This window comes from Lactuca virosa, chromosome 2 (assembly GCF_052849685.1).
Source record: "Lactuca virosa cultivar CGN04683 chromosome 2, Lactuca_virosa_CGN04683_v6, whole genome shotgun sequence".
In the NCBI taxonomy this organism is placed as follows: Eukaryota; Viridiplantae; Streptophyta; class Magnoliopsida; order Asterales; family Asteraceae; genus Lactuca; species Lactuca virosa.
The window spans coordinates 239,795,959-239,811,007 of record NC_136427.1 but is presented as its reverse complement, the minus strand read 5'-3'; the positions used below and the strand labels follow the sequence as shown (position 1 = coordinate 239,811,007).

The 15,049-nt window shown below is 37.7% G+C and overlaps 1 protein-coding gene across 2 annotated transcripts; it reads left to right on the top strand.

Moving 5' to 3' along the window:
• Window positions 1-3,842: 3,842 nt before the first annotated feature.
• Window positions 3,843-5,444, top strand: LOC145156892 (PHD finger protein MALE MEIOCYTE DEATH 1-like). 2 transcript variants are annotated; one of them, XM_079076112.1, is made up of 2 exons: window positions 3,843-5,087; window positions 5,190-5,444. In XM_079076112.1, the coding sequence occupies exon 1, from the start codon at window positions 4,026-4,028 to the stop codon at window positions 5,085-5,087; it is 1,062 nt and encodes a 353-aa protein (XP_078932238.1). In that variant the 5' UTR covers window positions 3,843-4,025; the 3' UTR covers window positions 5,190-5,444. The 2 variants fall into 2 exon arrangements, with proteins under 2 accessions (XP_078932238.1, XP_078932237.1); XM_079076111.1 differs by having other exon boundaries at window positions 3,844-5,087; window positions 5,185-5,444.
• The last annotated feature ends 9,605 nt before the right edge of the window (window positions 5,445-15,049 follow it).

Sequence of the window (15,049 nt, the reverse complement as noted above, 5' to 3'; positions counted from 1 at the left end):
TATATTTTTTTAGGTCTTACACTAACTTATAGTAAGAGACTGTTTGGTATGCCTTTTATTGGGTTTGGTAAGAGGCTATGTATGACTCGGTCACATTAATATTGTTTGATACCTCAATTAGAAGCCTCTGATTTGATAAGTTTGGCTTCGATGGGCCTCTTACTAGGTTATATAAGAGGTTAGGTGTGGCTCACAATCAGTAACTATCAAACCACCTTAAACCCATAAATGTATTTTGTTTTGTGGGATTTAGACATAAAAGTCCTTATGTTTGGCAAGTTTTGCCGATTTTATCCATGTATTGATTTTTTGTTCTTTAAACCTAGGGATGTTATTTGGTCTCGAACCGGACCAGAATGGAACCGAATAAACCAAAAACTGAGTTGGAAGAAAAGTAGGAACCGAAAATCGGACTGGTTATACCAATATGAGACCATTTTGATTCGAGTATTACGTGTTCCGGTTCGGTTATTAACCGAAAAGACCAAAAAACATGTGCACTAATGCTTTTGAACCGGAAAGAACCGAAAAAACCAGATAATTTTATACTTTTTTTAGCATAAGGGGTTGTTTGGTACGTTTTTTTTAAAACTTAAGGGGTTGTGTGGTGCTTATTTCATAATTAACTTCAATCAAATCTTTTATATGTGCCTACCACAATTTATTTGGTATGTATTGTAATTTACAAATTTTATTCATGATCTAGTTAGCTAAATTAAATAGAAAACAATACATTAAACAATAAACATTAAACACCCAAACCATATCAAAAAAAATTCCATAATCCATATTTAAACATTACCCATTAAACACCCAAACTAAAAATGAATCTTAAGTTTTTAACCGTATAAAAAAATAACATTTACGATATACAAATTAACTATTCGGTTATGGTTCTTTTAGAATAGATTAAACATTTATTCAGTTAGATCGGACTGGAATACTCGAGAACTGAATAAGCCTAAAATACAAAATCGGAAACCGAATCGGATAGCTTATCCGGTCCTAATTCAGTTCCAGTTCGGTTATTCAGTCTAAACGCTCGCCCCTAATTAAAACCAGAAGTTTGCAACTTTTTTTTTCTTTAGGTTTACCACGTAAAACCGAACATTTATGCAATCTTAAGTGATTTAATGAACAAAAAAAACTAAAAACGAACAATTCTGTTAAACTTAAGGATTTTAATAAATGAGAAATTTGCAAAAAGGTAAAATTGATTTTATTTTATTTTATTTATTTATTATTATTATTTTTTTTTGCAAACTTATGGCTTTAATGAATGAAAAATTGATATAAAGATAAAAACGACAAAACTTCTTAATTTTAAGGGCTTTTATGTAAAGAGCCCTAATTTTGTAGGCCCTCCTGAAATACCTTTTCTTACACAGCCAATTCGCCATATTTTGATGTTCTATACTACAACGATGCTGAAACTCCTCTCTGAAAGATGACAATGGCGAGATTTGGTTAAACACTCAATACAAACACTCCATACATTTGTAAGTTCTGCACCATTCGAACCCTATTTTACGTTCATTTCACTCTTCCGGTCAGTTGTATTACTATTTGCTATAAGTTGAAGGAGACGAGGGTTTTTCAATAAGTTTTTCGTGTTTCTTGTGAAACTTCAAAATCTTACACTTAAAGAAGATCATAAACTTGACATCATTTGATTAAAAGAAACATTTTGAAATCCCCGTTTCTATATTTTACCAGATTTTGCATAGCTAATAAACGTTAGTTTCTGGTTCGTTGGTAGTACGATCTCCTATAACTAGGAGACGTGAAATAGGGTTTCAATACGTTCGTTTTCCGATTTTCTTATGATCTTCAGATAACTGTGTGTGTATTTTAGAAATTATTATTTGATTGTTGTTATTTTTGCTGGAATCTGTCAACCAAAGTTCTTTGTTACTCCTTCAGGACGATTTTAACTTAACATAATACATAATCTGCATGCGATCAACATAGCACTTTCACTCATAATCAATTCAATCGCTAATAAACGTGTTCGTTGGTAGTACGATTTCCTATAACTAGGAGACGTGAGCTAGGTTTCAATACGTTTTCCGATACTTACGATTTTCTTCTTCAGAGCAAAGAAAGTGTTTGACCGGTGTTGATTGAAGTTCGTCATTATGGAAAGATATGAACCGAAAATAAAGAAAATAATGTGATGAAGATAGCCCTTTCCCCATAACCAATTCAATCGCCTAGAACATCTCAAAGATTGGTTTCATATGAGTGCGAATTTTAAAGGGGTTTTGTTTATTCCTTTGAAACCAAATTTGATTATTTCAAGATATTAACGACTTGAAGGTTTGACAATTGGTTATTTTGTTGGCTGATTATTTCTTAAATTGGTTTGTGATTTTTGATTTAGAATAAACCCTATAAAAAGAGTGGACAAATAAATGTGTTCACAAGTCTCAAAGTGCTACACGATTTACTATTAATATTTTGCTTAATAATAGGGCATATATTTGGTTGCCCTTTAGATTTCCCAGACTTCAGATTTAGCATCCATAACAGTATGTTGGATTAAGTTTGTCAAAAGCTACTAAGAAACATAATGAATTAATCACTACATAAAAATGTGATGGTTGAATTGTCTCAATGATTGTTCATTTTTTATATAAGCTGTTTTTAGGACAATAAAAGGTCGAATCACTATATAAAAAATGTAATGGCTTAATCACTACAAAGAAATTGATGGTTTTCTCTAAATGGTGAAACATATGTAAAAAACATGCTGATAACTTCTAATTACTGCTTTTCTTTGCATAGTTTCAGGTGAAAACATTAGCAACGCTTTGGGAGTACATAACACGATCCATTTCTACATTGTCTACTAAACCCCATATCATTGCTTCAACCATCAGAATGCAGAGCACTCGTATCATGAGTAATGGAAAGGCCAAATATAATGAGTTACAAACATTTCCTGAGCGTGAAATAGTTCCATTGCCCTTTGTTGACAATGTGGAACACTTCCGTGATAAATTTTTTGTGGATGAGTATTATATGGCTGTTGGAGTAGTATCTTGGTCTACGCTTCTTTATAATAAACAGGGTATTACTATCCCATTGCTGATGTTTGAGGAAGATGTTGAGAAGTCTCCTAAACAGATTTGCTCCGACTGCCAGTCCACTGGTAAAAAAATTCTAAATGCTTGCTGAATACCAATTACTCTGTTATTACATTTGATGAAAAATCAAGTTGAGGGAGTGCAATTTAATTTTTAGTTTTTATTCTAAAAAAAGGGGCTTTTGACATGAAAGTCTTTAAGTTTGTCAAAATATGACTTGTCCTGCAATTGTGCTTTGATTGCTTTCTAATAAACACTTATATATTTCTTTAACAGGATTGAGTACGAATTTGTTGTCGCGCAAACGCTTTCATTTCATTATCACGACCACTGAAAAATGGAATAAACCTATCGATGCTGATGTACTTGATATCAAAACCCATCTTCTGCATGCCGTTATTCACAGTAATGGGAAAGGACATCTTCTTTCGTTGAATGGCATCGAAGGTGGATCGAAACACATTCGCGGGGATGAGTTAATGGACCTATGGAGCCGCATTTGCTTTTCCCTGCAAATCAGGTCCTCACCATTTTCCCTTTTAGCTTATTATAGCATTGTATATTTTTATAGCTATAAAATTATGAAGCACAAAGCTATAATTAAAAATAATTTGGAAGTACAATTCTGTAATAAGGAAAAAATGATGGCCAAGGCTATAATAAGAAAAACCTAGAAACTAAATTGGTATTTCTTGCATTTTGAACCGATTTTTTTTTCTTTTTTTTTAAAGGGAAATTACCTTAGTGGATATATCAAAGAAGAAAGGTATGGATTTCCGTCTTTTGCGCGTGATAACCGAAGGAAAAAACTGGTTTTCCTAGTGGGGCTATCTTTTCCTCTCTACAGCGAGTGATCTTCATAAATACTCTCTATCAATAAACAAGATAAGAGAGACCAAATTGGACACTTTGGATATAAATGACTACCCAAACCCGATGGCACTGGCAATCATTAAAGAATATGGTTGTGGAGATACACATACTATAGGCACTATATTTGATTTCCTTAACAAGCTTCTATCAAACATATCGGCTACTTCAACTTTTTTGGAAAAGTCAAGCGGGTTGTCTTTATCAGTAAATGAGCATTCTCAGGTCATGAAATTAGCTACAGATGTGGTACATTATTTGAAAGGATTGAAAGAGAGCGGGCCTGAGGCATCATCAACCAAAGCACAATTGCCTACAGAACTCCCAGACAGTAGTCTGCTCAATGACTATTTGCCAATTATTTGTGATTCAGTAATTAATGGAGTTGTTGTCCGCCGAAAGAGGGTTGGGTGCACTTATGTCTACTTTGTTGAAGAACAGTCAAGGGAAGGTACTTCAACCGCACGCAACCAGTTACATACAGACTTACAATGTTTGTACGGGTACATTTTGACTATAAGGTCCTTCAGTGAAGAAATCAAGATTATATTGGAGTCGAATCTATTGGTAAAGGTGTACGATGTTACAGAATTTGATGTAGGAGGCAAAGTCTCCTGCATTTGTGACTACCGGGTCTCTCCCCAGCCCCAGCCCCAGCCCCAGGCCAAGAATGTACTAGCAGAGCAATGGATCCATGTGGTTCTGCCAACTGGTCAAACGGCTGCTGATCTCAAAAATTTGATACAAGAAGCATATCGTAAAACATATATCTCAACTCAGAATATTGAGGTTTCACACCTAGAAGGGTATGAACATGCCCCTAATTCCATATACCCATTAGACCCCGAGACTGATAGCTTGATGTTCAACGCCCCCACAATCATGGTGGTTGGACCCGGTGTGCCTACAAATATTCCTCCCAACCTGATTTATGAAGGGGGTTATATGTGCTGTCGAATTTGTGATAGGGAATCGGTGGGGGACGGGAAAGACACAATCCAATGTCATGAATGCCTAATGCTGGGCCACCGAAGTTGCTATGAGCTGGATGAGGTGGTGCATGTGCCGATCTTCTTATGCAGTCATTGTCGTCTAGGAACTTTCGTCTTAGATGAACCACTTGTTTAGGTACTCAAACATCTTACATAATTTTTTTTTAAAACTACCCAATTATAGCGTTGCACTTTCTGTTGGACCATGAATTCACTCATTTTCTCCTAAACAGGATAGATTGTTGCTGTAGTGATGGGGCAAGATGCTGATATGATTCATGAACGAAGAATGACAAATTTCTCTTGGACCGAGAACTAAGAATGAAATAATTTTGCTAGACAAGCTCTTTGTGTTTAAATCTTTTCTCATGATTTGCTTACGATTACGTTTCATTATGGGATAAGGTGGCACTGTTTTCTACGTATCTCTTATGTTAATTGGTTCTCAGTTTTGTATGGTGTATGCTATAATTGGGTAGATTTTTCAAAATACAATGCCTTAATAAGTAAATAATTGATAATACAATGCTGTAATAGCATCCTACTTTCATTTCTTCCTACTACAATATTGTGTTTTGAAAAATCTATCCAGTTATAGGTTTGTTTTGACACACATTATAACATAACCCAAATATTATATCACATTTTTTTATGCTTCAACTCCTGCTATAAAGCATCGGCTTAAAACCCTTGTTACATTTACATATTGGTCCAATTATGATAACCTTGTAATTCACTAAACTTATTGTGCTTTCCTATAAATGTCTCAAAACCATAAAGCCTCATCAATACAAAAGGTGAAGGGACTCATGACATGAACAATTGAACACGTTTCATTAGATTAGTGAGCAGAAAAACGAAGTCTCAAGAAAACCTAGGGACCAAATTGCAAAAGATGATAGTTGGAAAGACTTGTAACCGGACTCGATTCATTTTAAATTGTGATCCTCCATAAACCCCTCTTACCTTCCTTGTTCTCACTTTAACCACCCAATAACAATCTTTGTAACGAGAAATACATGTAGATTCTTAACGGTAAAAGAGATTGAGCAATTTCGAAGATTTGAAAAGCCCCACCTGGATTTAAATCGAACTCAATATAAAAACTTTTGGTGTTTATTTATGGGTAAATTGCACATGTCTTTTTTTATGGAAATTCGATTTTGACACTCTTATTTCTTATTTGTTGTTTCACTAGGTGTGAAACACGTGTACTACACAAGTTTATTAAAAATAAAAATTTAATATCTTGTTCTAAATATTAAGCATTTTTGGAAAAGATTACAATATAGGGATGATTTGTGTATGCCATATATATCATTCAACTAGGAACAAAAACCTTGTGATTGATACCATGATAAATCAAAATCCATGTAAGAAATTGGCCTTGATTTATTTTGGAAATGATTATCTTGTTATTGATATGTCAGAATCAAAGAGGTAATATGAGTGATTTTGCCTTAAGTCTAGGAGATTAGAAAGAGTAGAAAAGAAATGAATTTGGAAGGGTTGCTTTACACATTAAATAGAATTAATATTTACATAGTAATAGACGTATTAATTAATGGAAATGATAAATGTGAAATTGAAGTAATTTTAAAATCTTACATAATAACATGTGACAAAAGTTTTGAGGAAATGACATGTGTCAAAAATGAGTTTGATTTATTATGGTAGAATTTAATGAAGTTTTTAATTTTTACAATGTTACGACTTGACCATGTTGACTTGTCGGTTTTGCTGGGGTGGGTGAACGTTGACGTGTCGGTTTTGCGGATGTGGATTGCCACAAAAGAAAAGAAAGCTATTGAAATCCCACATATTGACAAGTGACAAAATTTTTGAGGAAGTGACATGTGTCAAAAATGATTTTGATTTATTAAGGTAGAATTTAGTCAAGTTTTTTAATTTTTACAATGTTGAAGTGTCAGTTTTGCCGAGGTAGGTGAACGCCGACATGTTGTTTTGTGGATCTGGAATAGAGATGCAAGCGGGGGTGGATATTAACGGGGGTTACAATCCCCCGTCCCCATACCCGAATTCCGATCCACACACCTATCCCCACCGTGACCCGCCTAATACCCGATGGATTCTGGTGAAAAAATCTCCAACGGGTACGGGAAACCCGATGGATACCCATTTAATTCAAAATTTTATACCAAAAGTTATACTTTAATTCTGATTTTTATTTCAAAATCTAATATTTTTTGTTAGAATAACAAAAGGTTAAAAACAAAGTAACAGTAATTTAACTTTGTCTCGTTTTGTAAAAAGAAATGGGCACCTTTCCATTATATTACAACAAAGGGAAAATGACTTATTAAGGTAACTAACTATTTGATATGTTCACATCTAGGTAATATTTGTTTTTTTTGTATTCATTTACTCTACTAACTTGTTTCATAAGTTCACAAATACCCATTATTACCGGCAAACACAAGTTTTTGATGATGTGGCATCTACGTGGCCAATACATTGAAATACTTATCACCTACGTGGCATTGTACGTTTTTGTCATCGTTTACAATATAAATGGTCCAGGATACGACGACTACTGATCCAAAAGAACCCTAGATCGATCGATGGCTTCTTCTTCCTCATTTTTTTTCTTCTATTCTTCTTCCAAACGACAAGACGTATTGCAAGTTGATCATCCATGTGATTGTAAACGACCATCCGTGTGAAGATTTCAAGGACCCCCGACAATCCTTGAAGATCATTTAGAGTTTGTCAAAACTCACTGGTAAATCAATTTTTGTGAATTTTTGTTAACTTGTGCATCTTCATCATTCAATTTAACCTTTTTTAAAAATTTCTTAAATAATGGAAAAAGTCCAAGATGTAAATTTTGGCAATGGGTGGAGGAGGATGAAGGGATTACGGGTGGAATAAGCCATGAGAGGATGAAATCAGAAGAAGACTTTAATCTTTGGTGGAAACTTTGTACCTTAGAGAATGAAATTAGTATATGCAGGTTGAAGATCGAAGAAGAGAAGAACACCAATTTAGTTAAAAGACAAGAGTTGGAGAAAGCCAATTGGAAGTTGTTTAGCCATAAAGTTATGTTGGTTGTGTTGTTTTTCTTATATGTGAAAATGTTGTTTTGAATTAGGGATCCTTTTGCATTATGTAGATGATGATGTATCATGACTGAATGAAAATGGTGTTTTGGTTAAGTGGAATGGAATTGTAATATTGTAATGGAAAATTTGGAATTCTAAATATTACAAATGGAATGGAATTGGATTGTTTTGAATGAAAAGTTTTATTGTATGGAAAATTGGTTAACTGGAATGGACTTGGAATGGAATTGTAATGAAACACTGGAATATAATTGGATTTCTAAATATTACAAATGGTATGGAATTGGACTGTTTTGAATGAAAAGTTTGATTTTATGGAAAATTGGTTAAACGGAATGGACTTGGAATGGAATTGTAATCAAAAATTGTATTGAAACATTGGAATGGAATTGGACTGTATCATGACTAAAATATTGGAATAGATGGTAAAAGATTCTATGGAACAAGTTTGTTACAAAAGATGTGCTAAAGTTAAACATTACACATTTAAATATGCATTACTGCCAAAACATGTTTGAAAAGTTAAATATTACACACTTAAATATGCAATACTGCCAAAAGATTCCAAAAGTTAAAGATGCCAGTCAAATATGTCAAAACATGAACAAGAGTCCAAGATGCCAAAAGCTAATCTAAATCAAATGGATTGTTACTAGTGCTCCCCTCTTTCCCCTCCCATTTCTTTCTTATCTGAAATTTTGTAATTCTTTTTGAAGGTTTCCTTATCCTCCGTCCCACTACAACTTGATATGTTGATACTTCATATTGTACTTGAACTGCACCTTGACCTTGAACTGACACTTCAACTTTCACTTCATCTTGAACTTGTACTGACACTTTAACTTCTACTTCAGCTTGCACTTCAGGTTGAACTTGAACTGGGACTTCAACTTGCACTTCAGGTTGAACTTGAATTGGGACTTCAACTTCTACTTCTATATCATCTTCACCTTCAAGTTGTATATCATCTTCAAATTCACCTTCAAAAGAATCCACTTCACTATCAGGTTCCATTTCAACTTCAATGTCACTTTCCATTTCAACTTCATGCTCCAACTTACCATTCAGATTACCTGAAATGCAAGACTTGAAAATTTAATTCAACTTCACATATGTTAAGTTATGCCACATATATATACAACACATACCATGTTTTTTGGATTTATTTTTTTGTGATGGTGGATTTGATGATTCCTTAGTTGGTTTTTGAGGACATTTGGTTCTATTATGCCTTGTTTCTCTACATATGTTGCATCTCATCACCGAGCCTCTCTTTGTGAATGAATGCTTTCTTCCCCGGTTTTCCCTCTCAATCTAATCCCTTTTTCTTTTGGTTGATGGTCTTCCTGGTAGCCTTCTCCTTTTCGATGGCAATGGCTTGATGTAATCTACATGAGGACACATGCCACTACCATTGAGTGACTTAATGGCATACGTATAACAACTTAAGAAAGTTGTAGTGGTAAACCTGTTGGATTTGGTGTCTAAGCCCATAACTATAATTGGGATGTACTTGACCCGATTGTAGCATGGTCATTTTGGGTTGCCTTCACCAGTGCAATTTGATAGGATGGACTTTTGAGAATAAGGTTATTTATAATTTATTAATATATTATAAGTTTAATATATTAATACGAAATCATATTATTCAATTAGTATTGATCAAGAATTAATTTGGAATTAATTTTGTGGTCAAAAGAGACTAATTAAATATATGGGGATTGATTATGTAAATCAATGATTCTTATAGTGTGTGCCAATGATCCATGATTATTTAGATGGGCTAAACCAATGAGATAATCCATGGATAGTCCATGGAGGTTAAACCCATGGAGCATAAGAATGTGAAAGGTCATTGAGCATTAGGGTTTGCATGTATGTAACCCTAGCTTAGCAACACTATAAAAGCATACCCCTAGTCCCAAAATCGGCAACCCATTCATTCTAAGAGAGTGAAGTTGATTTTGTGCTAAGTAACCTATTCTCTCAAGCCTCCTCTTGCATATTGGTGTTTGTAAACCATTAGAGGCATCACACTTGGGGTGCTCAAGCTTTCAAAGGTCAAGAACTACAAGTCCTTCTAAGAGGTAAGTCGTCTAACTAGTTGTATTGTTCATTTGATAATTGTATGCCAGTTAGGGTGAATGCTTTGGAAAAAATAAAAATGCATTTATAATTAGAGAAAACATAGATCTAAAGCATTTAGGGTTGCATGTGCACCATAGGAGTGTTATAGTGCTCAAAACCCAACAGTGGTATCAGAGACTAGGATTGTTTTCTGTTATATTTGATGCTTGCTTAATTTTCAAAACTGGAAAAATTGTTTTTCTGCACTCCGACTGGTGAACTCGCCGAGTCCATGAACTGAATTGACGAGTCCACTCAGTAACAGAGCAACTCGACGAGTCAGTTCATGCACTCGACGAGTTGAAGGCTCTGTTTGTAGAATTTCGGGTTTCTTGGCCTGGATTGGATTGGGAACACTATCACAAACTGTTTTGGATCATTAAAAATGTTTTATTTTCCTGATGTGGTAGTGCTTGTACTCATCCAACCACAAGATAATTGTCAAAGTTTTGAGAAAATTGTTGTTTTATGTGATAAACAAAGTTGCTTGTAAATTGTTGACTTGGAATTATCTTGTTTATGAGTTTAGTTAGATCAATCATAAATTATATGATATTTTAGTTGTTAGAAAGTTGATCTAAATGAATTTTAATGACCTCCATAACTTGTCCTCAAGTTATAGAAAATGAAAGGTCTCATCCATTAAAATGCAATTAAACTCCTAAGTTATGGATATGAAGAGTTTTGACAAGTTTCAAAACTTTCCCTCAAGTTTTAGAATTTGTAAAGTCTCACTAATGAAACTTTAATTCCAAACCCTTCGAGTTTTAAAAGTTAAAATTCAACCCTTATACTTTATAATATTATAAGTTTAATAATATATATATATATATATATATATATATATATATATATATATGTATGTATAAGACAAGTCAGTCTTACCGTTAGTAGGCCTCATTCACGAAGTCAGTCTATAAGGGGGGGTATAAGGTTACTGCCTATAAAATGGTGGTTTAATGGGTGTCCACTCTCACTCACCGCTTCTGTAACATCCCAAAAAATTTTAAGCCAAATTTAAACTTTTCCAACCATAAAACCAAATTGTGTTATACAAAAATGTTTTCAAAATATTATTCATCAGAGTGTCCCAGAAGTATAATCATATGGATGAGGAGCGGTACGGTCAAGCCTTCGCCTTGCCACGATCTCTGGAAGTACCTGAAACAATAAACTGAAACTGTAAGCCCGAGGGCTTAGTGAGCTACCCCCAAAATACCAATATCACACCGATAATACCATATCAATAACAGATAATCAACAACATGCATACTGGGCCTTCGGCCTGACTGGACCGCCCAACCGGGCCTACAGTCTATCTAGATCTATCCCGAGCCTTCGGTATGACTGGACCGCCATACGGGCCCACAGTCTAACCGAACCGCTCGTAGGGTATGTTGGCCTTCAGCACAAAGCAGGACTGCCTCAACCCAAACATCAAGCAAATAACCATGTGCACAAGACTAACATATGCTAGCATATACAGATATCAGATATAACTATCTCACAGATCATCGATCATAGCAATCTCTCCTGACCAGAGCACCGACCTAACCAGGTCACTAACATACCAATCCTAACGGATCGTAAGAGCATAACAACATACTGTCTATCCTGATACCGATCTAACAAATCATATCCACATGTAGCATACTGTAACCAAGATAACAACTAAAAGGGCCGACCTTGGTGCCTTAGACCCTATTGATATAGTGAGGATAACTCACCTTGCTAGTAGCTCGGAATGATATTATCCACACCTCCCGATATAGTTCCAACCACCTCGCCTGTACCCATAAGTGGTCCACTCAATAATTACTCAAATTACCAAAATGCCCTTGGAAGGTACAAGACATCCCACAGTCAAGTCAAGTCACTTGTCAATGGTCAACAATCCATGTTGACCTGTTTGCTGAATATAACTTTCTCTGCCTCGAGTCCCTCCTGATTCCAGAATTTCTCGACTCGACTCGCCGAGTCTCTAGCAGACTCGCCGAGTCGATACGCGACTCAGCTTGGAAGTCCAAACTGACTCGCCGGGTCATTTCCCAGACCTTGCCGAGTCCAAGCGGGACTAATTTGGACAAAACCCTACCCGACTCGCCGAGTCATCTTCCAGACTCGCCAAGTCCATACGCATACTCTCATGATCAAGCGATTCTGAACTACCCCTTTGTTCCAAACAAGAGATCTAGGTCCCTAGTGTGCATTAGTAACGTAAATTTGCTACCTTTACGTATTTGCATGACTCAAAATCCAGATCTAAGCTTTGAATGGGACTTTACTAATAAACAAGGGTTCCTTCATGACCCTATTAAGAACTTTATGAACTTAGGACTCAAAAGGGGGTCAGATCTGAAGTTTCAACTTCAGATCTAGCTCCCATACCATAATCCCTTCACGAATAGCTAAAGAAAGCCCTAATCTTCACATATGAAAGATTCTTAGAAGAAAGGAGATCAAGGTAATAGCTTGTTACCTCCAAAACGTGTCCAAGCTGAAGTAGACTCTGGATCCACATGAAATCCTTGATGCTAGCCTCTTGATCTACAAGTTTCCTTCACAAAAATTACTCCCCAAAGCTCCAAAACACTCTCCAAGCTCACACTCACGGAATTTAGGGTTTCTGGATCTCAAGGGGGGTGATAGAGGACAGTGGGAGGCGCTAATGGTCTAATATATAGGGTGCAAAAACCCTGAAATTTAGGGTTTCCTCTGCCAACTCCTACTCGTCGAGTCCCCATGCCGACTCGCCGAGTCACTCATTAAATGACGTGTCCCGACCCGCTGCTACTCGACGAGTCACAACGTCAACTCGTCGAGTAGACTTTAAAACATGAAATCTAAATGGAATAATAATGATACCTGACGGTTGGGATGCTACAATTCTCCCCCACTTAACTTAGACTTCATCCTCGAAGTCTATTGTAGCGAATAACTCCGGGTAATGTTCCTTCATCTCATCCTCCGACTCCCATGTCCACTCGGATCCCCTCCGATGCTCCCATTGTATCTTCATCAACGGAACCTCCTTGTTGCACAAGACTTTCACTTTCCTTTCCAAAACAGCAACCGGCCTCTCAATATAATTCAGGCGCTCATCAACCTGAATGTCATCCAGTGGCACCACTGCCTCCGGGTCCATAATGCACTTTCGCAATTGCGAAACGTGAAAGGTGTTGTGAATCCAGCTGAGCTCATCCGGTAATTCCAGCCTATACACCACTTTACCAATCCTGACGATGACCCTGAACGGCCCAATATAGCGGGGACCCAACTTTCCCATTTTTCTGAAGCGAATCACGCCCTTCCAGGGTGATACCTTCAAGAGTACCATGTCATCAACCTGAAACTCCAAATCCGATCGGCGTCTATCAGCGTAACTCTTTTGTCGACTATGGGCGGTCTGTAGTCGCTGTCTAATCTGCTGGATCTTTTCGGTAGTCTGCAAAACTACCTCCGTCCGACCCAACACTCTGTGTCCAAACTCACCCCCAACAGATCGGGGTTCTACATTTCCGAACATACAACAGCTCAAAAGGCGGGGCGCCAATACTGGAATGATAGCTGTTGTTGTAAGCAAACTCTGCAAGAGGTAGATGGGAATCCCAACTCCCTCCGAAGTCGATAGCACACGCCCTCAACATATCCTCGAGGGTCTGAATGGTCCGCTCACTCTGCCCGTCGGTCTGAGGATGAAACGTTGTACTAAAGTGCAGGCGCGTACCCAGTTCCTCATTGAACTTCTGCCAAAAACGGGAGGTAAACCTGACATCCCGGTCGGAAACGATGGAGACCAGAACCCCATGGTGAGAGACAATCTCGCGGACGTACATGTCGGCCAATTTCTCGGCCGACGAACTCTCCCGAATAGCCAAGAAATGGGCACTCTTGGTCAATCGATACACGATGACCCATATAGCATCGAACCCCTTCGTCGTCCTCGGCAGCTTCGTAATGAAGTCCATCGTGATCTACTCCCATTTCCACATGGGAATTTCTAGAGGCTGCAGCTTACCATGCGGCCTCTGATGCTCGGCTTTGACCATCCTACAGGTCAAGCACCTCTCGACATACCAAGCGATTTCTCGCTTCATACATGGCCACCAGTAACTCAAACTCAGATCGCGGTACATCTTGGTGGCCCCCGGGTGTATAGAAAAATGAGACTTGTGAGCCTCCTCCATCACTGTCTGCCTGACCCCACCAGACATCAGAACCCAAACCCGACCGTGTCGTGTCAATAATCCACGGCTATCCTGAACAAACCGGGCGCTCTCGCCCTTGACCTTTTCCAACTTCCAGTTCTCTGGCCGCATGCCCTCAACCTGAGCATCTCTAATCAAGCTCACAAGCGGGGAATCCACCGCTATCCTCATGCACCTTGCTGGGGTAGAAGACCCAGCTGACTTGCGGCTCAAAGCGTCTGCAACCACATTCGCTTTACCGGGGTGGTAAAGGATCTCGCAGTCGTAGTCCTTGACTACATCCAGCCACCTGCGCTGCCTCATGTTCAGGTTCGGCTGATCCATGATGTGCCTCAAACTCTTGTGATCCGTGTATATGGTACAACGGACCCCATATAGGTAATGCCTCAAAATCTTGAGAGCGAATACCACCGCTCCCAACTCCAGATCGTGCGTAGGGTATCTCGTCTCGTGCGGCTTCAGCTGCCGCGATGCATAGGCTATCACTCGTCCTCTCTGCATGAGGACTGCCCCCAAACCTGTGATGGATGCATCACAGAATACTACAAAATCCTCAACTCCCTCGGGGAGTGTCAACACTGGCGCCTCGCATAAACACTATCGGAGGGTCTCAAATGCCCTCTGTTGCTCAGGGCCCCACCGGAAGTCCACCCCTTTCCTCGTTAGACGAGTGAGGGGTA

Coding starts and splice junctions, on each gene's coding strand:
- LOC145156892 (XM_079076112.1), top strand. CDS start 4,026: ATGGCACTGGCAATCATTAAAGAATATGGTTGTGGAGATACACATACT.